This window comes from Muntiacus reevesi, chromosome 22, assembly GCF_963930625.1.
Source record: "Muntiacus reevesi chromosome 22, mMunRee1.1, whole genome shotgun sequence".
NCBI lineage: Eukaryota > Metazoa > Chordata > Mammalia > Artiodactyla > Cervidae > Muntiacus > Muntiacus reevesi.
In genome coordinates this window covers 31,807,862-31,833,410 of record NC_089270.1, presented here as the reverse complement: position 1 = coordinate 31,833,410, position 25,549 = coordinate 31,807,862, and the positions used below count along the sequence as shown (strand labels likewise).

Genomic DNA, 25,549 nt, shown 5'->3' with positions numbered 1-25,549 from the left:
CTCCGGGTACCTGCTTTTCTCACTAGTAGTACTTTGGTCATCACAAGTATAGCATAATTGTTACCTCTGTAACTAGTTTACTATGTTTCCTCTGGCACATAGCCCCAGTACTATGCAACATTCATGTAATTTTCTTGAGAAAATATAAACCCATAGTAACAGAGAAAGATTAAATAGTGTGAAACATTTATGTAACAGTGTTAAAATAGGACACTTAGTTTGTTTTGCAGCTAGAAAGTTTTAGAATTTTAGACAGGCATGTCTGCATTCAGACTCTTGAACCAAGATGTGTTTATGGCACTAGATCCCAGTTTGTTGGGTTATCCAGTCACGGTACGCCGTCACTCGAGTGTACACTCCTGGCTTATCTGGCAGACCACACTGATAGCCCCAGCTCACTATCCCCACGATGAACCAGTGTTGCCGTGAGTCTTCTTGTACTAGAGGGCCTCCAGAGTCACCCTGAAGGAAATAGAATGATAGATTATTTAAGTGTGAAGACAACCCTGAAGTATGAAGAAGTTGATATCTATGATAGTAGAAATCACATACACAATGACAGTAAAGTTAGTCTTACATTTCCTGCTGAAATACGGTATACTAAGTCATGCAAAAATTTAAAAAATCCCTCAAGTACGCATGTTGTTCCTTCAGCAAGTGTGAGAAGAGGAGAAGCACATCTCCTAGACTTCACCAGCCTGCTACCCCGATCAGGCTCCCCTCCTCCAGGGGGTTACCCCTGACTTCCACCTTTCCTCCCCAGTGTCACCCCTTCTAGCTTTGGGCTGGATTATTTATTACTGCTGGTGCTCCCACACCCTGTGTATCTCTCCTTCATTGCTACTTCATTATTCTATACAAGCCCTAGCTCTAGCCCTAGCCATTTGCATGCCTTTTGAATTTACTCCCCCTGAGTCAGCTCCCCCCGTTGTAGCAGTTACACATCTCTGCAACCCTCACTGCATTTATGATACTTGTTCAGTGTCTGTTTTTCAGGGTATACTGTAAGGTTCATAAGGGAAGGGGTCATACATATTCTGGACACTGCTATACTCTAAGCTTCTAACCCAAAGGAGATGCTAAGAAAATATTTATTGAATGAACATGTTTTTAGAAATCTCCTTTATCTTCCTATTCATAGCATAATGCAAAGTGTTTCATGTATAGTATTGATATATCAAAAATATCTTTTTGGTGAATAATAGAAAAGAAATTTATATGGCAATGAGGAAAGCATTCCTTATGAAATGTTTACGAGCTACTTATAATATTGATAATAAACCAACCAACTAAATATTTGTACATGTAATAGTCCATATGGAGAGAAAAATTGGTATATCTTCCATGTTGCATGATGGGTTAAATCTGAGGTTCTTTAATTGATCTAGATGTTAATCCTCTACTTAATAACTATATGGTTTCCAGTAAGCCACATAACAGCCCTCTGTATTTCAGCTTCTTCCTCTGTAAATAATAATTTTATGTGTTTAATAGAGTTTAACACACCTAGCACTCTGAGTGCATCCTGCTAAATGGTCAGTACTAATAAAAGTCAGCTATTATTACCAAGTATGCTTCCAGAATAGTTTGGTATTCATTTGACTGCTGTTGGTAGTTAGTTCTTCCATGCGTGCTTAATCACTGCTTTATATGGGGAGAAGGGTTTAGTGTCTGAATCACCAGCTTGCATGACAAGCCCTGTGTGGAGCTGACTGGCTCCTGGCTCCTTTAGATAATGCATATGTGCTCCAGTTTGTCAGTTCTCAGCACTTTCCCATCACTGTGTTTTTCTGCTATTTCTTCTATAGTAAGAGATTTCTCTGCAAAACATGTTACCAAGAAAGGGCAAGCAAATATTAAACTAAGAGGGCTTAGTTTAATAGATGCAATGTTTCCTATATTTGGCCAGCTCTACAGCCTCACTGAACAGACATTTAGGCCTGTGCTGTCTCTTCTAGACCATAGACCTGCTGAGCTCAAGTGATGTTGTCTAAGTACAAAGTCTGGCACATAGAAATTAAGTGATGCAATAAAAAAAAAAAAAAAAGAATGAATGAACAAAAACAAATAGGATCTCATAAATTCTTATGTAAAGTGCTATTTTGAGACATAAACTCTAGGCATTATAGTATTTTAGCTGAAAATCAGTGAGACCCAGAGTGGAGCATGCAGGAAAATTTCATATAAGAATCTGTAAAATCTAGACATTTAGCGTGAAATTATGTTGTAGCTCAGATGGTAAAGAATCTGCCTTCAATGCAGGAGACCTGCGTTCGATCCCTACATTGGGAAGATCCCCTAAAGAAGGGGATGGCAATCCACTCCGGCATTCTTGCCTGGAGAATCCCATGGACAAAAGGAGCCTGGCTGGCTACACAGTCCATGGGGTCACAAAGAGCTACACACGACTGAGCAACTAACATTACTACTTCTTCTGTGCCCATCATGGCAAGGAAGCACTTATAAACTTGACCAATGACGTGGATAAGTTTGTCTTGACTTACCTGGCATGCGTCCACTCCACCTTGAGGTACTCCGGCACATAGCATTCCAGACAGGACGGCTCCATTATAACCAGCTGGTGCATTACATATATTATTACTTATTATATTGACCTGTGCTTGTTCTAGTTCTGGAACTGTGCTGCCTGTTATGTATAAAGGGAGAGAGAAAATGGACTTCAGGGCAGATGAATTAATGATGCTATGGTGAATATAGAAAAGAATATTTATACTCCAAATATATCTCTTATTCAGCAAAAGGCTATTGAAGATGTCCTAGGGGTTTTTCCATAGCAATGATTTCTGCATTAGAGACAGATAACCCCTTTACATACATCAGTATCTTTGTTTTGTTTGTTTTATTTTAGCTTTGTGATATAGTGCCCCTTAGACCTTAAGGGAAAAGCATCTGCCTCCTTATAATACATTAATAGAATCTGAAATATCCATTGAGTGACTCTGAATTAGAAAATTACATGTTGAGTAACAAAAGAGTAACAAAAGAGTAACCAATCTGGTTTCAAGGCTAAAGAATAAATTTATTCATATCGATGTTCCTTCACAATGGCATTGCCATTTTTTCTTATTGGCACAAATTTTATCTATTATATACCAAAGTACTTTGGGCCATGAAATTACAATGAACTTTATTTTTTAGGACAACAAGGCTTTTGTTTTATTCCTTGCAGAGATGGTCTACAACATGGGTAGAAACATGCGCATATTGTTAATTCTGCCCTTCCACTCCCTAGCTGATACTCTTGTTTTCTCCTTGGTCATATTTGCTCTTTCATGTCATCCTTATTTTTTATCTGATTTTATTCACTTCAAAAACAAGTGTGAAAAACACTTGTGTACACACAGAATCTCTTGCTGTAAAGGCAGAATTTTATTTCATTTCAGAATAACTTAAATGGCTGGCAATACCTTAAAGGTTGTTAAAACCCTTGGAGGATACCTATCCAAATTCTATCTTAAATTTTTAAAGCTTTCTTTTTAGGGGAGCCACTTGAGTCCTTATAGAGTCTCTGGATCATTGAAGAGCTCATATTTCTTTGTCACTTCCTTTCCCATTTCCCTATTACTATATTTGAGAATTCCCTGTAGCTTCTAGGGATAGCACTTTCCTTTGCTGAGGGAACTCTTGTTAGAGCTTAGGATGATCAAACTGTAGGATGGTTCTCTCTGTAGAACCTGCCTTTTAGGTGTCCCTTGATTAGAAAAAAATGCACAGTGGCAAGTACCAGGAGATATTGCTGTTGTCTTTATTCTTCCTGAGATACTCACCGCTATAACTCCGAGATCCCCATCCTGTTACATAAGCAGTGGAACCGGGTGAAATGGCTTGGTTAGCCTCTGGGAGACACACTCTATGAATATATCTGGTATAAGTGACTTCTCTATCAAGTTGTACAAGTGCAATATCGTTTTCATGAGTTTCAGGGTTATAATTGTCATGGATTAAAATTCTCGTTACTCCTACTCTCTGTTGAGGAGATGTTGTGGAAGTACCAAAGGTGGCTATCCATTGACGAGGCTCAGAGTAGCTAAAAAATATGAAAACATGCCATTTGAATAGAGAACTTGTGAGAATTTCAAATGATGGGATTTTTGCATTTGCCATCCAGCCCTGTCCCCACTCCCCCGCCCCCAATCTAGGAACTATTCGATCGACATTTCTTTGGGATCTATTTCTGTAGTTCTTTACTGGCACAATGATCATTGGTCTAAAGAAACATAGAAATGCTTTAGCAAACATATCCTGGGGTGATGAACATCCTGGTGTTCTGTTATTCCAATGAGGATATCCTGACACTTTGATGAACACTAGTATAGCAAAGCTTTGCTTTGCTTTCTCCCTTTTCCACATCCTTCCATTCAAGCAACCAAGAAGTCTGAAACAATGTTCACTTTAGTTTTAACTGATTCCTTCTGCTATTTTTTTCCTTTCCTTTAGGCAGAAGCTCCATTTAAATAGTAGTACTGAAAGAGCTCCTTGTCTTATCAGTGGATAAATGATTTTTCTGTACTAAATATGTTGCTTGTTGAAGATTTTGGTGCATATGTTTGTGTGTATGAATACAGAGACAGAGCACTAATATATACAAAATGTAAGGCATTATCTTTAAGATCTAGGAATAGGGACTTTTTGCCAAACTCCCAAAATACGAACTGAACAGTTAAGAAGAAGGAATTTCATGAAATCAATATTAAGTATGCCATACATAGAGTGCAAACTAATGGTTACCAGGGGGAGAAGGAGGGGGAGGCACAAGATAGGGCAGGAGATTAAGAGCTATAAACTGTTATGTATAAAATAAATAAACTATAAGAATACATTGTACAACACAGGGAATGTAGCCAATATTTTATAATGGATGAAGTATAACCTTTAAAAACTGTGAATTACTATGTTATGCACCTATAACTTATATAATATTGTACATCATCTATACTTCAATAAAAAGGTCTGTAACAGTAAAAAAGCAAATCAATTAAAAGATACATAAAACTAAAAACAAAATTAACCGCACCATTGGCATATTTATCAGATGAATGAAAAACCATGAGAAAATACTTGCAATGTTTAACATCTAAAACTTTTGTAGAATAAACAGAATTCTATGAACCAACAATAAATGGAAAGAGAACCATTATAAAATGATCAAAAAATATTAATAGGCATTTATGGGAGGAGAAGCCCAAACAGCCAGTAGACATGAAAAATAACTCAGACTCACTAGTAAGTGGAGAAGTGGAAATTATAACAGTAATGAGCATCTAATTTATATACATAAGAATGGAAAAAAATTGAAAAAGAATAATATTGTGTTGGTGAGGAAGATGTTCAAACTCTTTTGCATTAAATGTGAAGATACAAAATTCTGGAAAGCACTGCAGTGTATTTAGCACACTGTATGTACACTTCTGGGTACATGTGTCAGAGAAGTTCTTCAATGTTTATTTGTTGTTGTCCAGTCTCTCAGTCATGTCTGACTCTTTGCGATTTCATGAACTGCAGCATGCTAGGTTTCCCTGTCCTTCGACATCTCTTGGAGTTTGCTCAAACTCATGTCCACTGAGTCGGTGATGCCATCCATCCATCTCATGCTCTGTCGTCCCCCTCTTCTCCTGCATTCAGTCTTTGCCAGCATCAGGGTCTTTTCCAGTGAGTCGGCTCTTTGCATCAGGTGGCCAACGTATTGGGGAGCTTCAGCTTCAGCGTCAGTCCTTCCAATGAAAATCCAGAGTTGATTTCCTTTAGGATTGACTGGTGTGATCTCCTTGCAGTCCAAGGGACTCTCAAGAGTCCTCTCCAACACTACAGTTCGAAAGCATCAATTCTTTGGCACTCAGTCTTCCTTATGGTCCAACTCTCACATCCATACATGACTACTGGAAAAACCATAGTTTTGACTATATGGACCTTTGTTGGCAAAATGATGTCTCTGCTTTTTAATATGCTGTCTAGGTTGGTCATAGCTTTCTTTTCAATGAGCAAGTGTCTTTTAATTTCATTGCTGCAGTCACCATCTGCAGTGATGTGATGAAAGTTTATAGAGAGGCACATATGCAGGCATGAGAAAAAGTTCTATGTGCTTCAATCTGGGGCTGTAGGAAGTTGGTGCAGCCTAGCTGGATGAAGAGATATGGTGGATGCAGTTGTGGACCAGATTAAAATTGCCAGGGTTAAGTAAAAACATTAAGGAACAATATGAGACTTATACACAGTGTTACTCATATAAATTGAAGAAACACACACACAAACTAAAGGTTTTACAGGTAACTGCATATTTAAAGACACACGTCAAGTATTTGGGGGAGGCCTACGGGGGCAGGGAAGGCAACAGAATTGGAATTCAAGTATGAGAGGAGAAAAATAAAATGAGAGAAAAGTCTTATACAAACTGATGAAAATAAGGTTCTGTGAATTGGAAGCTGATAATTTCAACATGCTCTTAAGGTTGACTAAAAACAAAATGTAACCAAATAGTTGGAGAGTTTTGTGGAGTTTTGATAGTGGAGTTATATGAAAAATAGAGATTATATATATTATCCAGGAGATACGTTTATCAGGTATAGCAGTTTGCAAAAGAGTAAGTGCTAGCTAGAAATTCTAAAGAAAAAATATTTGACAACAAGCAAATACATGGATTTTTTTACACTGAACTTCTTTTACTCGGGTCGTTTTAGTGACGATGCTAAAAGGCACTCTTCTTCTCTGTCTGCCTCTCTCCCACCCCTCTTTTCCTTTCAGCAAGTTTTGGAACCAGTTGAATTTATATCTGAAACTTACCTGTGCTGCACATTGGCAGTGTTGTTCTGGGCAAGTTACTTAATGTCTCTAGTACTGTGTGATTGATGCATACCCTCTAGCACAGATGTAAGTATTCACTGAGACAGACAGGGCATGCTAAGATGGATAGGGCACTGCAGTCTTACCTTCTGAAGCAGTGAGCTGCTGACAGGATCCACCTGTTGCTGATCAAGGCTCCTCCGCAGCGGTGAGAGCTGCTCCACTGGAGGCTGACTTGCCAAGGCCAGTCTCCTTCCTCAGCTTTACTGCCTCCCATGATTCTCTCCTCAGACAAGGTTATCAGGCCCGAGCGGACCCCACATTCTAATGGGGAAAGGGAAGTAACGTGCTAGGAAGATCATGACGCTTACATCTGGGAGATGCTCTAAGAGTTTCACCATAGCTTATGACTTTTATGTCTTTTATGTATTCTTTCTCAGGACATGCTGGGCTTTCCAAAAGCACGATCAATATGTTATACTTTCAGAGTACTTATCTGACTGTTACCTATAGACATCATTTTAGAGAACATTGCTGAACTTGGTTGTCATGGAGGCTTCAAACTGTGGAGCAGATTCAGAGTTCTATGGAATTCGTCATAAGTGGGAGTTAAGGTCGGTCAGTGCTAGAGCAACTAGCTGAGGCCACAGGTTCCCTGGGCAATATCCACCTTCTCAATAAGCTTGCTGCTCAAAGTGTGGTCTGTGGACCTGCAACATGAGTGTCCGCAAAAAGCTTGATAGAAGTGTTGACTCTGTGTGGAAACAACCTAAGTGATTATCAGTCGATGCGTGGATTAAGAAATGGTGGTATATATGCACATAGAAACATGCACACACATTGGAATGTTTTCCAGCCTTACAAAGGAAGGAAATCCTGTCACTTGCAACAACATGGATGAAACTGCAGGGTATTGTCCTAAGGAAATAAGCCAGACAAAGGCAAATACTGCATGGTACCACTTCTATGTGAAAATAAAAAAAGGTCAAACTCCTAGAAACAGTAGAAAGTGGTTGCCAGGTGCAGGGGAAATAGGGAGAGTTTGATTAAAGGATATAAGCTTTCAGATATAAGCTGAATAAGGTCTGAGAATCAAATGTAGAACATTATGACTATGTCTGACAGCACTGTATTGTATAATTGGAATTTGCTAGAGAGTAGAACTTAAATGTTCTTGCCAAAAAAAGGGAGGGAGGTCATAAATACATGAGGTGATGAATGTGTTAATTAGCTAGATGAGGGAACTCTTTTCGTAGTATATACATATATCAAATCATGACATTGTACACTTTAAATATATTACAATTTTATTTGTCAGCAGTACCACAATAAAAATGAACAACAAAAAGCAATGTTGACTGTCAGACTCACATTAGGGAACGAATCAAAAATTTGCATTTTTCTTCCAACTTTACTAAGGAATTGACAAATAAAATTGTATATATTTAAAGTATACAATGTCATGATATGATATACAAATACACTGCAGAATGATGACCAAGTTCAAGATAATTAACACATCTAACACCTCACACATGGATGCATGGGCATGTCAGTTAGTCGTGTCCAAATCTTTGAGACCCCATGAACTGTAGCCTGTCAGACTCCTCCGTCCATGGGATTCTCCAGGCAAGAACACTGGTGTAGGTTGTCATTTCCTCCTCCAGGGGATCTTCCTGACCCAGGGATTGAACCCAGGTCTCCTGCATATTTGCATTGGCAGGTGGATTCTTTATCACTGAGTCACTTGGGAAGCCCACAATACCTAACACAGTTAACTTATTTTTGTGTGTATGTTTTTTTATTTTTGTGTGTATGTTTGATGAGAATACTTCTGACCTACTCTAAGCAGCTTTCAAATGTATAATATCATATTACTAACTAGAGTCACCTAGCCATACATTAGGTTCCCAGAACTTCTGAGCAGCTGCATTTAACAAGTGATTCATGTGCATAGTGATGTTAGAGGGAACCTGCTCTTATCATGAAGAGTGTAGTGGTAATACAGTTTACTGTGGACGAGCCAGTTCACATCCATAACTGACTCTGTCTTACCAAATGGGCCCTAGAAAAGGAATTACTTTAGGTCCACAGAATATTCTTGAGGGTGATTGAGGATTTTTAAGTACCTAGATTAGGTTTATTTAAACGTCTTAAGAAGGTCCATGACACTCCAGTGGCCAGAGCTGAAATGTGCTGGAGTGGGCTTGATCACTCAACTCCTAATTTCATGGTTTATTTTCTCTTGGTTAGTATGTTACTAAGAAATTAGAGGTAAATCACCATGAAAAATTTCTGTTGCTGAACCAGCTCTAAAGTAAGTGATGTTACTTCAATAGGATGCCATCCAAAGGCATTTATTTTCTAACAGATCTCCCAGATGGAGGATGAATAGACTTCTATTAAGAATATAAATGGCATATAGGTTCCTTTGCTGCATTCTCCAAGGAAGTTCTCTAGTAAATTATTTTGTCCATGGGATTCTCCAGTCAAGAATACTGGAGTGGATTGCCATTCCCTTCTCCAGGAGATCTTCTCGACCCAGAGATCGAACCTGGATCTCCCAGTTGCAAGCAGATTCTTTACCATCTGAGCCACTAGGGAAGGCCCTAGTAAATTATTTAAGCACATTCTAATAAAAAAGAAGCATTAATTGTTAAATACACATGAAGTTGAAAAACACCCATAAAGGAAGTATTAACTTATAACATCACTTAAGTATCTGAGATAGGCCAGCTATCAAGATATATTAAATTAATTTCTAACTACATGTTATCAGCCCAAGGAGCAAACTACTCTTTTCTAGGGGTTATATGTCTGCTATCCAATCCTAAGAGTATATATACTTACATTGGAAAGTCCTGACTTTTATGTTATGTTATAGACATAAAACTGATAATGCTTTTTGCAATTTTTTAAATTATACTTTATGATTAACTTAAATCTATCACAAAGCAAACTATTCTGGTAGTTAGGAAAAGGTATATAAATGGGGCAGCCAAACGTAATTTGCAAGTCTGCTAAAATGCTACCATAGAATCAGGTTTGGAGAAACTTCCCAAAGCTACCGAGAAAACTTTAATGAGACCAAACTTGATACAGAGTGGGTGGAATGTCACCGATACTTCTTCCTCCTTCTAAAAATAGGGGAAAACCAGAACATCACTTCATAGCCCAATGAAGTCAGCAGTGTCTAATCTCAACAACAACCTACATGAGTAAACTAAGAATACCATCTCAATAGATACTTCCTTGGCAAAGAGTACAAATCACTTGAACATTTACTCTTGTTATTTTGGTAAACCACATTTACAAAGTAATTTAAAATCTTACCTCGAGTGAACAATTGTACTGTATCCTGGCCAGTTATTGCTAGTGTTAAAAAAGAGGGAGAGTTAGATCAATACAAAAAAGACTGTATATCATTTCACATTAATCTCTTAAAGTGTAGTCCTAAAACAACCATAATCAGAATCATATGTAGGACTGCTAAATTTAGATTCCTAGGCTCCACCCCAGACATGCTGAGAGAATCTGAGTCACAGGCTGCAAAAAACTGCATTTATTATATTGCCCCAATTTGTCATTAATCACACTAAAGTTTGTGCATTAACTTCTCATCAAACAGTTAAAAGATGTTTAAAAGATATTTCTGTTCTCAAGTCACTCAGTTTACTTAGGAAAACAGAACCATAGTCATTGAGATACAAAGTGATAAATTCTCTAAGAGAAATTAATTTTTCACTTATTCTAATATATATATATATATATATACATATAACTATATCTGTATTCCTTGACTGATACTATTTGTAGTACTGCAGGTATAACAAAACATAGGGGGTTTGCTCTCACATAATTTATAGAAAGAAATTAATTAAGGAATCATTCAAATAAATTTAAATGCAAAGTAGAGAGGAGAAAGGAGAGAGTTATAATGCTGTCTGATTCACGGATGTTATTATGGTGAAAATAATATTTGAATGGTATTTTGAATACCTAAAAGCAATTTTTCAAGCAGCCAAGATGTGAAAGGCATTCCGGGTGAAAGGTATAGTGACACAAATGCATGAAAATATAAGATGTTTGTGGAGCAATGAAGTCAGTAGAGATAATACAAATGTTTCATGTAGGAAAGTGATGGGAGAGCACAGAAAGAAATTATGTTGGTGCCAGACACTGAAGGCCTATCTATTCCAGTTCAATTTCTGCTTACAGAGCTGTTTCCTCTGAATGTCCTACAGCCATCTCAAACACAATGTCACCAAATTTTAGCCCCAATTTACTATTTCCCTGGTGGCTCAGATGATAAATAATCTGCCTGCAATGCAAGAGACCTAGGTTTGATCCCTGGATTGGAAAGATCCCCTGGAGAAGAGAATGACAACCCACTCTGATATCCTTGTCTGGAAAATCCCATGGACAGAGGAGCCCAGTGGGCTACGGTCCATGAGGTCTCAAAGAGTTGCACACGACTGAGCCACTAACACACACACACACACACACACACACACACACACTTAGTAAATGACATCACTTCCACCAATAGCTAGAAATCTGAAACGGTCTCTAACTCCTTTCTCACTATTTCCCACATCTTATTGGCTTCCGGATTTTGTACCTTCTAGCATCTAACTATCCTTTGAATTAGCCCCATCTTTCCCATCCCTTTAGCTACTACTTGAGTACATGCTTTCATCATTCGACACCTGTATTTTCTTTTTGACACCTTTACTTTTAACAATAGCCTTCATCCTGTCTATATGCCCTGGACAATTATCTATCTTTTCTGAGTGGGGACAATAGAAGGATCTATAGTATGTGGTTGTTGTGGGAATTAAACAAACTTGATATGCGTCAGCAAGTCAGGCAGTACCCAACCACCCCCAGAGCTGGAGCAGTGTCTTAGAGGTCCTTGCTGTGTTAAGCATCAACTCTGTAGTTTCAGGGTCAGGAGCTGGGAGTCCAGGATCGAGACAGGAGAATTTGGAGGGGTTAGGGAGGCAACTTTGTGGGCCTGGTGCAGTGGTTATTTGCCAACAGATAGGAAGGAATTTCATTGTTTTAACCACTGGTAAAATTATAACAAGTGTATGTTGATTAACTACTAGTCCAATGTGGGAGTCACCAAAACCCCTTAATCTGGAGCTTATTATGAGGTGAATCCTAAGATAATAGTACATGACAAAGTTGGAGGAGTGTCTATACATGAATTGAATAACTTCTTTTTTAAAAGTTATGTGACAAGTATTAATAGAGTACTTATTATGTACTAGATGCTGAGTAAGAGAAGTAAGGAGGATTAACAAGGCAGACTGGTTCTTGCCTTCAGAAAACTTAAGAGTAGGATGAAGACAGTACAAATTCATGGAAACAAGTTTGTAGTTTTGATTATGATAAATGCTGTGAAGGAAAATGAAGATGTCGGTGATAGAGGTAAACAATTTAGTAGTGGAAGTCAGAAAATGCTTAGGTTAGAGAGAAATGATCCAGATAATAACTTGACAGATGCAAGGGAGTGATCTAGCAAGTGTTATAAGAAACTGGACCAATGTATACAAACGCTTGGGGCAGGAAGGAGAGAATCTTTGCAGATGGAGAAAGTAAAGGTATGGCCAGATTGTGGTAAATGAGAAAGAGAATAGCATAATAAATGGCTGCAGGGGGAAGCATGAATATCATACAGTGCTTTAGATGAGATCACCATATCATTTATTGTCCAAATCAGAACATGTAAAGGGTAATATTAATAATGGTTCTTAGGCAATTGACATGGTCCCCATTACTGTCCTGAGTAAACCAGGAAATATAGTATTCTGCTTACAGGTGGTATTTTTGTTTCATTTTGTGGGAATACATGGGAGACTTTTAAGCAAGATTGTATTTATATTTTAAAATATTTCCTTATCAATATGTGGACAATACATTGGAAGGGCTGTGAAAGTAAAGAAGGAGCATAGTTTGGAGGCTAGTACAATAGTTCAAGTAAGAAATGATGTTGGCTTAGACCACAGTGATCACAATAGGGATGGAAAACAGTGGAACTAGAATTCCATTCCAGGCAGAAGTTGTGTGGATTTTCAGAGAGGAGATAGAGATACTGTTAAATCTTCTAATTTCTTTCTTTATTCTACAAGTATTTACCAGACACCTTCCAATTGCATACTCTTTTCTCAGTGAGGTGATCCTAAATTAAACTGTTCTCTGACCTTGAACAGCTATTTACCATTCTTATAACATATCTATCAATTGAGCATCTGACAGCAGTGTCCCTCATAAAGAGTATTGACAGGGGAAAAATAATAAAGAATTTTTAGCAAATAAAAGTTATGAAATGCATATGATTCTTTGAAACATCAGAATATTTTATATTAGAGAACTATGTATTACATTTAACTTCATAGTAAGTTGTTTTCACAAAATTTAATTCAGGAAAAAAGAGTCCCTCATTAAATAAAAACATGAAATAGAACTTGTAGAGGGGTAAACTGATATGAAATGGTATGTAAAAAAATGATACTTGCTTATTAACTGAGTTGGAGTAATTTCGAAGTCTTCAGAGTTATTCGGCATTTGGTGTAAAATAGACTCAATTCTCCTTTTCATTGATGCTTCATTGTTTCTTCTGGTGAATGTAAATTTCATGACAATATCTGCTATCAGGTCATTTCCACTTTGCCTGAATAGCCATAAAAATATTTTAAGTGTACAATTACGATAATTTTCTGTTCTTTTTACATCTTCTTCTTGATTAAACATTTAAAAAATTCCTTAAGAAATTTAACAATTGATGGCTTACAGCACATGAAAAGATGCTCAACATCACTCATTATCGAGAAATGCAAATCAAAACCACAATGAGGTACCATTACACGCCAGTCAGGATGGCTGCTATCCAAAAGTCTACAAACAATAAATGCTGGAGAGGGTGTGGAGAAAAGGGAACCCTCTTACACTGTTGGTGGGAATGAAAACTAGTACAGCCACTATGGAAAACAGTGTGGAGATTTCTTAAAAAACTGGAAATAGAACTGCCATATGACCCAGCAATCCCATTGCTGGGCATACACACCGAGGAAACCAGATCTGAAAGAGACACGTGCACCCCAATGTTCATCGCAGCACTGTTTATAATAGCCAGGACATGGAAGCAGCCTAGATGCCCATCAGCAGACGAATGGATAAGGAAGCTGTGGTACATATACACCATGGAATATTACTCAGCCATTAAAAAGAATTCATTTGAATCAGTTCTAATGAGATGGATGAAACTGGAGCCGATTATACAGAGTGAAGTAAGCCAGAAAGATAAAGAACATTACAACATACTAACACATATATGTGGAATTTAGAAAGATGGTAACGATAACCCTATGTGCAAAACAGAAAAAGAGACACAGAAATACAGAACAGACTTTTGAACTCTGTGGGAGAAGGTGAGGGTGGGATGTTTTGAGAGAACATCATCGAAACATGTATTATTAAGGGTGAAACAGATCACCAGCCCAGGTTGGATGCATGAGACAAGTGCTCGGGCCTGGTGCACTGGGATGACCCAGAGGGATCAGGTGGGGAGGGAGGCGGGAGGGGGGATTGGGATGGGGAATACATGTAAATCCATGGCTGATTCATGTCAATGTATGGCAAAAACCACTACAATATTGTAAAGTAATTAGCCTCCAACTAATAAAAATAAATGGAAGAAAAAAGAAATTTAACAACAGCAACAAAAAAGAAATTTAACATTAGAACAGATTCACACACGGTGTTTGTATATGTAATGATGTGTCACAATGGTATCCTACAAACACTTAATATCTGTGCATAGGACACTGTACCCACCATTCAGGATAGCTTGTTTTTGAAGTTAGAATGCCAGAGTTTGAACACCAGCTCTACCATTTACTGTTGGACTTTAGGTGGGTTTTTTTTCTTCTTAACCTCTGTCTCCTCACATTAAAATGGGTTATCAAGAAGGTTATATGAGTTAATATATGTAAAACTTTTGGGAAGAGTACATAGCATACAGTAGTCCAGAAACAGACTCATAAACATGTATAACAATATATTATAGAAGTAGTATCACAAATCTGAAGGAAAATAACTCGTGCAAGAAATCTCTGCTTATACCACACACAAACAAAACATTTGAATATGAACAGTACAAAGTTAAAATTTACAAGCAGATAAGAGAGAATGTCTTTATATATAGGAGAAGGAAGGGATTCTTAAATAAGACATTTTGCAGCTGATATTCTACAACGAAAGATGCCACAAGCAAACTGTAAAGATAAACTATAGACGGAGAATATATTCGGCGCTCAAAATAAGAAATGTTTGGTGCCTCCTATTAACACAGAATGCCTACAAATTAATAAGGAAAAGACAAACAATAGAAAAATAATTCAAAGAAGAGGGATCTTTGGTGAAAAGTAAACATGTAAATAGATGAAACAGGATTCTGTTTATACATCATTTATTTGATCTTAATAACAACTGTGTCTAAGAGTCATATTCCTTCCTCTTGGAAACTGTGAATAACAAGCTATCTTTTCAGAAGTCATCATCTGATATTTTGGCCTCATTGTACCTCAGATTTTCTGATAACACAGAATATTTTTTTTTAAATTAAATTAATATTTTAAGTATAGCTGGTTTACAATGTTGTGCCAATCTCTGCTGTATAGCAAAGTGACTCAGTTATATAAATGCATTCGTTTTTTCATATTCTTTTTCATTATAGTTTATCACAGGATATTCAGTATAGTTCCTTGTAACACAGTGTATTTTTAAAAAGAAGAGAAAGGAGAAAAAGTGGTGTGTGTTTATAAAGTTTACTAAACTTTCCAATGTCAAGTTTGCACCTACCATTCTTATTTCTGGGCTAGTCTTTTACTACTCTAAATACTGGGCTGGATGAAGCACAAGGTGGAATCAAGATTCCCGGGAGAAATATCAATAACCTCAGATATGCAGATGACACCACCCTTATGACAGAAAGTGAAGAAGAACTAAAGAGCCTCTTGATGAAAGTGAAAGAGGAGAGTGAAAATGTTGGCTTAAAGTTCAACATTCAGAAAACTAAAATCATGGCATCCAGTCCCGTCACTTCATGGCAAACAGATGGGGAAACAGTGGAAAGAGTGACAGACTTTATGTTTTTGGGCTCCAAAATCACTGCAGATGTTGCCTGTAGCCATGAAATTAAAAGACGCTCACTCCTTGGAAGGAAAGTTGTGACCAACCTAGACAGTATATTAAAAAGCAGAGATATTACTTTGTCAGCAAAGGTCTGTCTATTCAAGGCTATGGTTTTTCCAGTAGTCATGTATGGATGTGAGAGTTAGACTATAAAGAAAGCTGAGCACTGAAGAATTGATGCTTTTGAACTGTGGTGTTGGAGAAGACTCTTGAGAGTTCCTTGGAACTCTCTCGCAAGGAGATCTCTCGCAAGGAGATCCAACCAGTCCATCCTAAAGGAGATCAGTCCTGGGTGTTCTTTGGAAGGACTGATGCTGAAGCTGAAACTCCAATACTTTGGCCACCTGATGGAAAGAACTGATTCATTGGAAAAGACCCTGATGCTGGGAAAGATTGAAGGCAGGAGGAGAAGGGGACGACAGAGGATGAGACATGAATTTGGGTAAACTCCGGGAGTTGCTGATGAACAGGGAGGCCTGAGTGCTGCAGTTTATGGGGTCGCAAAGAGTCGGACACGACTGACTGACTGAACTGAACTGAACTGATGTTCTTTACTCACCAGTCCCACTAGACTGCTTTCAGTTTTTCACTCTCTCTAACATCAAAAACTTCATATATAAGCTATTCCTTCTGCCTGAAATACACATAAACACACTCACACCACTTTTCCCCCTTCCTCTTCTGTTTTAAAATATACTATTACACATGTACATATATGCACATATAATGTTTTATGTACAGACATAATATATGTTTATATATCATAGGGGTAAGGAGTGGCAGTTAGAAGAACTTTAAGCAAATACTATGTTTAGCTTTATCATTTCAAAAAAATCTGACTGGCTGCTATGTGAAATGTGAAATGGAGAAAGACTCGAGAAGAGGAGATTCATCAGGAAGTGGTGAAAGTCCAGAGGAGAGATGACTGAGAACAGAGTGTTTGAAGTTACGGATCTTAAACATTGTAAGAAACAGGACTGTGAAGGTTAGATGATTGGATGTATGGGTTGAGGGAGAAACAGGAATTAAATATAACTCTCCTATTTCTTTCTTGAGCAACTAGGTTGAAGGTGACACCACTGACAGAGGTAGGTAACACTAAATGAGTCACATATTTGATTGGGGACAGAGGATAGGTTCAGATCTGGATGTATTAACATTGTGTTATTTGCAAGATAGCCATATTATGATATCAAGTAGATGACTGTATATGTTCACATCTAGAGAGGAGAAAAAAGTCTGGCCCCAGAGATACAACTTTGATAATAATTAGCATATAGAGGGCAGTTCAGTTCAGTTCAGTCACTCAGTCGTGTCCGGCTCTTTGCGACCCCATGGACTGGACTGCAGCACCCCAGACCTCCCTGTCCATCACCAACTCCTGGAGTTTACTCAAACTCATGTTCGTTGAGTTGGTGATGCCATCCAACCATCTCATCCTGTCATCCTGTTCTCCTCCTGCCTTCAATCTTTCCCAGGATAGTGGGCAGGGAAGCCTCTAAAAGGAGCTTCAGTGTGATGAGAGGCTTACTGCACAGTCAGACATTTGAGGAATGTAAAAAGAAAGAAGAGCTAACAAATAAAACTGAGAAGTAAAAGGAAAGTCAGAGTGTAGAGGGTCATGGAAACCAAGGGATGGCACTGTTTCAAAAAAGAATAAAAACTCAACAGTGCTAAGTTCTGTTGAGAGGTTCAAGAAGAGGACTGATACGATTTTTTTGGGAATTTGTGATTCAAATGTCATTGTTGAACTTGGGAAGAACAGTTAGTATTTTGTGGTGAGATCAGAAGCCAGAGGGCAGTGGATTGAGCAGTAAGTGGGAAGTGAACAAAAGGAAAAAGAAAAAAAATACAAATTCAGTTCAGCAAGTATTGCCAGCTAGTGGCTAGTACAGAGACTTGCTCAAGCAAGTACTAAGGTGAATGTGCACTGAACTGACTGAAATACATTTTGAAACAATCTCTTCCCATGAATTCTTTTTACTTCTTGGGCTCCTCAGCAAACTTAAAAGGCCAGAGTGCCATGCTTGTATTTAACTAGGTGACTCTATCAAGAATAAGAAAAATTAACCTTTTTGTGGTGTTAGTATTTGAGAAAGAAAGTATAATTTCTCTTTCTTCTGAATAATTTTTTTATGTTATTTGAAGGACTGAGCAGTGTGGACATTTGAGACATTTGTGGTAGGGCCAGTCACTTTTACTCTCACCTCAGTAAGGGGAACTATTTTAGTTAGGAGAGATATCACATCACATCACAAGAATAGGTCTGTATTCCATTCAGGTAGGAATGGAAAATAATAAATATGCATGCTGCTACTTCCCCTATTACTGATTCATTGCATACATGTCTGTATCTGGCCACAGCATCCTTTAAAACATTCCAGGGAGACAAAAACTGAAAAGCCACTTTTGATGTTGGTTTAGCATTCCGATCTTGGATGAATATGCCTGGGATCACAGCATTGCACATCTCCACAAGGCACTGTCTACACAGACTGCATTGTGAATCGTATCCCCTGAATTTACAAATAGCCTTCTTACTGTACCGTCATCCAACTGCCTGCCTTTTCCCATGAAGAACTGAAGCAATAGTCATTCACATTACTAGATATATAGACCATATGTGACAATTTGACATTGTTTTTTAAGCTGCCCGTGATACTATTTTCATGATATTGCAACATATTGTATGAATATGTCTCTTTCATTATCTATGCTATGAACAAAGTCTAATGAAGCAAATTGTATCTAGGCTTATATATATTGTAGTCAAACTTACCTCAGTTTGACGACATGAGCTTTGATGAACTGATTTTTTAAATCTGACTCTTTGAATGTTCTAGTAATCTGCAGAAAGGGGGGGAAAAAAAACCTTGTAATTACAGTTCTTTTTCTCCTTCCTCTTTCCAACACTGAAACATGGGACTATGTTAATGAGGAATATAGACTAGAGTTTTTTTAGTTCAATTTAGTTCAATTCCACTTCAGAACATCTGGGATTGATTTAGACAGGCTAAAAACCTTCTGAAGCAGTGTCTGTTCTTCATCTATTACACAAAGATCATAATGGACAGGATGCATCTTCACTAGAAGCCATTCTAAACACAGCAGACACTTTGCTCAATGAGAGCCCGTGTTATGTGATTTTGTAGCTGTTCCTAAAGAGGTTGGGGGCATGAGCCAACCCAACACTCTACAACTTACACTGTGATCCTGCAACAACTGTTCTTAAATAGGTTAAAACCAGACTAAAATGAGTAGAAAGGGAGAGTCTGACGAAAAGGAGGAAGAGAAATAAAGGACAGTCTTTTCCTTATTGTTTCTGATTAATGTCTAAACATCTTAAGTTATTTTTAACGTCAGTTGTTATTTCCTGACCTAACTTTAACCTTCCCCCTGAATCATTGCCCAGTGCCAGCAAGGATGGCTCTCTTGAGTTATAAGGTTTAGCTTCACAGAGAACTAGAGAAATAGTGATTCTGGAAGTAGATTCTGGAAGAGTTCTACCAAGATGCAGGGTGAGATGTACTAAGCCATCATATTGTGGAGTGGATTCTGTTGGCTAGTACTGTGAGGTTGGACTAAGGTTGAGGTGAACATGAAGAAGTTCAAGTGGGGAAATTAAGTAGCATGCTGAATATTATATTAAGCCAGGATTTGAAGTCAATTCTCGAGACTGTAAAGTTTACATAATCTCTGTCACACCATATTACATCTTATTTTTTCAATATCCATCTATTTAGGCTGATATTGGACCAACCAGTTGTTAGAATATATGAAAACTTTTTTTCTTTCTAGAAGTCTTGAACATTTTTAAGAATTATGAGGCTTTTAGTTTTATCAAAATAATTTCCTTTTTTAAAAATGCAAGAAGTACTAGTAAGTGTTAAGAAGAAAGCAAAAAGTCACTCAAAATTCTATGATCTAGAATTATAGGATGCTACCATTTGGTCAGCCATATTCTAGTTAACTTTGCAGAGGATGGGTTTTAATGTGTTTGTTTATATGGTGTATTGTAGGAGGAGGTTTAGTAAACTGATTTAAGGTTAATATTACCTGACTTTAACAGAAGTAGAAAGAACTGACCTAAAACTGAAGGAATTGCTAAAATTTAAGTAAATGTTTCTTGTAACTGTATTTCATGATTTAGTATTGTACCAGCACAGGTTAGACTTGATCAAAGGGCTAAAAAACCACTTTAATTATTACATTTTGCTATGTGGAAAATATTGAGGTAATTTAGTGAAGATAATAAGCAACATAAAGAAAGTTGATTAATTGGCAGATATCCATCAGCTCAGTTCAGTTCATTTGCTCAGTCGTGTCCAACTCTTTGCGACCCCATGAATCGCAGCATGCCAGGCCTCCCTGTCCATCACCAACACCCAGAGTTTACTCAAACTCATGTCTATCAAGTTGGTGATGCCATCCAGCCATCTCATCCTCTGTCGTCTCCTTCTCCTCCTGCCCCCAATCCCTCCCAACATCAGGGTCTTTTCCAATGAGTCAGTTCTTCGCATCAGGTGGCCAAGTATTGGAGTTTCAGCTTCAGCATCAGTCCTTTCAAAGAATACCCAGGACTGATCTCTTTTAGGTTGGACTGGTTGGATCTCCTTGCAGTCCAAGGGACTCTCAAGAGTCTTCTCCAACACCACAGTTCATAAGCATCAATTTTTCAGCGCTCAGCTTTCTTCACAGTCCAGCTCTCACATCTGTACATGACCACTGGAAAAACCATAGCCTTGAGCAGACAGACCTTTGTTGACCAAGTAGTCTTTGCTTTTTAATATGCTATGTAGGTTGGTCATAACTTTCCTACCAAGGAGTAAGTGTCTTTTAATTTCATGGTTGAAATCACAATCTGCAGTGATTTTGGAGCCCCAAAAAATAAAGTCAGCCACTGTTTCCACTGTCTCCCCATCTATTTTCCATGAAGTGATGGGACCAGATGCCATGATCTTAGTTTTCTGAATGTTGAGCTTTAAGCCAGCTTTTTCTCTCTCCTGTTTCACTTTCATCAAGAGGCTCCCTAGTTCTTCATTTTCTGCCATAAGGGTGGTGTCATCTGCATATCTGAGGTTATTGATATTTCTCCTGGAAATCTAGATTCCAGCTTGTGCTTCTTCTGGCCCAGCATTTCTCATGATGTACTCTGCATATAAGTTAAATAAGCAGGGTGACAGTATACAGCCTTGACATACTCTTTTTCCTATTTGGAACCAGTCTGTTGTTCCATGTCCAGTTCTATCCGTTGCTTCCTGACCTGCATACAGATTTCTCAAGTGGCATGTCAGATGGTCTGGTATGCCCATCTCTTTCAGAATTTTCCACAGTTTACTGAGATCCACAAAGTCAAAGGCTTTGGCATAGTCAATAAAGCAGAAATAGATGTTTTTCTGGAACTCTCTTGCTTTTTTGATGATCCAGCAGATGTTGGCAATTTGATCTCTGGTTCCTCTGCCTTTCCTAAAACCAGCTTGAACATCTGGAAGTTCACGGTGCACATATTGCTGAAGCCTGACTTGGAGAATTTTGAGCATCATTTTACTAGCGTGAGATGAGTGCAACTGTGCGGTAGTTTGAACATTCTTTGGCATTGCCTTTCTTTGGGATTGGAATGAAAACTGACCTTTTCCAGTCCTGTGGCCACTGCTGAGTTTTCCAAATTTGTTGGCATATTGAGTGCAGCACTTTCACAGCATCATCTTTTAGAATTTGAAAGAGCTCAACTGGAAGTCCATCGCCTCCACTAGCTTTGTTTGTAGTGATGCTTTCTAAGGCCCACTTGACTTCACATTTCAGGATGTCTGGTTGTAGGTGAGTGATCATACCATCATGATTATCTGGGTCATGAAGATCTTTATTGTGCAGTTCTTCTGTGTATTCTTGCCACCTCTTCTTAATACATTCTGCTTCTGTTAGGTCCATACTGTTTCTGTCCTTTATCAAACCCATCTTTGCATGAAATATTCCCTTGGTATCTATAATTTTCTTGAAGAGATCTCTAGTCTTTCCCATTCTGTTGTTTTCCTCTATTTCTTTGCATCGATTGCCGAGGAAGGCTTTCTTTTCTCTCCGGGCTATTCTTTGGAACTCTGCATTCAAATGGGAATATCTTTCCTTTTCTCCGTTGCTTTTCCCTTCTCTTCTTTTCTCAACTATTTGTAAGGCCTCCTCAGACAACCATTTTGCCTTTTTGCTTTTCTTTTCCATGGGGATGGTCTTGATCCCTGTCTCCTGTACAATGTCACGAACCTCCGTCCATAGTTCATCAGGCACTCTGTCTATCAGATCTAGTCCCTTAAATCTATTTCTCAATTTAACTGTGTAGTCATAAGGTATTTGATTTAGGTCATACCTGAATGGTCTAGTGATTTTCCCTCCTTTCTTCAGTTTAAGTCTGAATTTGGCAATAAGGAGTTCATGATCTGAGCCACAGTCAGCTCCCAGTCTTGTTTTTGCTGACTGTGTAGAGCTTCTCCATCTTTGGCTGCAAAGAATATAATCAATCTGATTTCAGTGTTGACCATCTGGTGATGTCCATGTGTAGAGTCTTCTCTTGTGTTGTTGGAAGAGGGTGTTTGCTATGACCAGTGTGTTCTCTTGGCAAAACTCTATGAGCCTTTGCCCTGCTTCATTCCGTACTCCAAGGCCAAATTTGTCTGTTACTCCAGGTATTTCTTGACTTCCTACTTTTGCATTCCAGTTCCCTATAATGAAAAGGACATCTTTTTTGGGTGTTAGTTCTAAAAGGTCTTGTAGTTCTTCATAGAACCGTTCAACTTCAGCTTCTTCAGCATTACTGGTTGGGGCATAGGCTTGGATTACCGTGATATTGAATGGATTACCCTGATATTGAATGGTTTGCCTTGGAAACGAACAGAGATCATTCTGTCATTTTTGAGACTGCATCCAAGTGCTGCATTTTGGACTCTTTTGTTGACCATGATGGCCACTCCATTTCTTCTAAGGGATTCCTGCCCACAGTAGTAGATATAATGGTCATCTGAGTTAAATTCACCCATTCCAGTCCATCTTAGTTCCCTGATTCCTAGAATGTTGACATTCACTCTTGCCATCTCCTGTTTGACCACTTCCAATTTGCCTTGATTCATGGACCTAGCATTCCAGGTTCCTATGCAATATTGCTCTTTACAGCATCGGACCTTGCTTCTCTCACCAGTCACATCCACAACTGGGTATTGTTTTTGCTTTGACGCCATTCCTTCATTCTTTCTGGAGTTATTTCTCCACTGATCTCCAGTAACATATTGGGCACCTACTGACCTGGGGAGTTCCTCTTTCAGTATCCTATCATTTTGCCTTCTCATACTGCTCATGGGGTTCTCAAGGCAAGAATACTGAAGTGGTTTGCCATTCCCTTCTCCAAAATACTTGTTAATACTGAAGAAAAAATTTGAAAATCTTTAGAGAGAAATAAATGCATAAACCTATATTCTGATAATTCTGGTTCTGGGAATATGTCCCAATAATATAATCATTCAGGTGTACAAGTATGTATCAACAAGAATGGTCATCAGAATATTGATTATAATAGTGAAAAACTGGAAACAGTGTAAACATCTGTCAACAGAAGAGTGGTTAAATGAAATATTGTATCTTTTTGCACTATAATACTGTTTAGTTTTTTAAAATGGTAGATTTCTTCATTGATATTTAAATATTTCTGTGACACATTTTTGAGAAAAAATAGGAAAAAGCAGGCATGTATAGTCTTATTTCATTGACAGAAAATTGTGTGTGTTTATGCATCTTTGATTGTGAAGTTTACATGAAAGATACTTGGAACATCAAAATATTAATCATGGATATATGAGTATTGAGATTTTGTGCATGTTTCTGGTTTTCTTATATTTCTTGAATGCACTGAATTTTCTACATTTGTGTTTTATCTTTACCACAAAAGACATTACTAAAATTATTTTTATTTTGATAACAAAATTTATACATATGTTATGATTTACTTTATAGACCATTTTTGAGAATAAATTAAAAATAACAAGTTAGATTGTACAACTTTTTTGGTGTTGGAGATTGTATTTTAAAGACTTACTGAATATCTTTCAAAGGTGCTGGTAGTACTTTTCAAAGAAACTTATTTAGCTTATGTTTTCACATTGCTGAATGTGCTGTATGTTGTGCTTTATGCCTTACGCCATTTCTCTCCAAATTAGTGTTTTGCAATTTTACATGTGCTCTATGAAGGATGAACTCACCTAACATATCTATCCTCTCTGACAGAAACTGAATGACCTCTTTAGGGCTGAGGACATCTCTGGCATCTTGCTCTAATGACTGGTAGCCAGGTTCTAATTCACTAGAATGAAGCTGGAATTCTCAAAATACACACTTTCAGTTTACTCACTTTTATTAAACTAGGTACACAGCCAAAACATTACAAGGTGTCTTTGTGTGGGTATGAGGGCTTGAATATGAATAACGGTCCTCAGACTGGCCTCCTGAGATGTTTATCTCTAGCAGCTTCTTCAAGAAATTTAAGAACGACCATTGGTTTGAAGCCTAAACGATGGGCTCTCATGACGCAAATGATATGACTAAATATTGTTAATGATTTTTTAACAACAGGTTGGGAAGAGATAGTAGGAATTTGGGGAGGTAAGCCTAAAATGCATTTCCACCTTTTCAGGAATATGCCGTAATTCAAGCTTTCAACCCCTTGGTTTTCTTCTGGACCAGGGTAATGAGCTTCTAACCAGTCTTACTGGGTGCGGTCTCTTCTCTTTATAATCTAATTTTTACATTCTGAACGTGAATCTCTTGGATCCTGTTTGCATCATTCTGCCTGTAGCTCAAGACTTTTTGTCTAAAAAATAAAACCCAAATTTGTTATTAGCTAAGGACATTCTCTTCTCTATGTCTCGGCTCATGTTTTAGCTGTGGTATGCCTTTTTTCATTCTAAAAGTCAGCCTGAAAATCATCTTTTATAAGAAACCATCTCTCATCTCCATGATTGGACATAATTTATCCTCTTAGCACAAACTTACATCCAGTATCTAATACCTACTCCACTTTCTGTGTGTCCACTGCATTTGGCAGGATTAATGTTTAGTAAATGTTTATTGAAGGAATAGGAGGCTTCTACTTTTGACATAACCAACTGATGTTCCCCAATATTAGCCCTACCTCTGCCTCCTGGCCTAGATTCTGTTTCCAAATTGTTGTGGTTCAGTTGTTTATTCTGATCTCATCAAACACTTAAACCATATACCTAACTTCCCTTGCTCTAACTTTATGCTCATGAAGCACTTTTCTCATAACTTGGCTCCCAGTGTAATTTGTCTCTAGGGGTAAAGGTTGTCAGACAGGCAGATGACTCAATCCCCTGTCCATCATAGGCCTCGTTATAGCTTAACTCAGTGATTCCAAAGTGAGGTCCCTGGACAATTAGCATCAATGTCACCTGGGAACTTGCTGAAATGCAAGTTCTAACTACTGAATAAGAAACTCTGACATCGGGGCCCAGAGATCTGTTTTTTGATAAGCCTTCCGGGTGATTTTGTTACATGC

The 25,549-nt window shown here is 38.0% G+C and overlaps 1 protein-coding gene across 1 annotated transcript in view; it reads right to left on the bottom strand.

Annotated features, from left to right (window-relative positions):
- Positions 1-300: 300 nt before the first annotated feature.
- Positions 301-25,549, bottom strand: part of TMPRSS11D (transmembrane serine protease 11D) — a 52,758-nt gene continuing 27,509 nt past the window's right edge. Inside the window, exons 4-11 of the mRNA XM_065914133.1 lie at positions 18,779-18,846; positions 13,331-13,477; positions 13,260-13,270; positions 10,132-10,170; positions 6,945-7,122; positions 3,789-4,048; positions 2,505-2,647; positions 301-462 (exon numbers count right to left, since the gene is read on the bottom strand). Of these exons, the coding sequence (XP_065770205.1) occupies positions 301-462; positions 2,505-2,647; positions 3,789-4,048; positions 6,945-7,122; positions 10,132-10,170; positions 13,260-13,270; positions 13,331-13,477; positions 18,779-18,846 (1,008 nt within the window). The remainder of the gene's footprint in view (positions 463-2,504; positions 2,648-3,788; positions 4,049-6,944; positions 7,123-10,131; positions 10,171-13,259; positions 13,271-13,330; positions 13,478-18,778; positions 18,847-25,549) is intronic.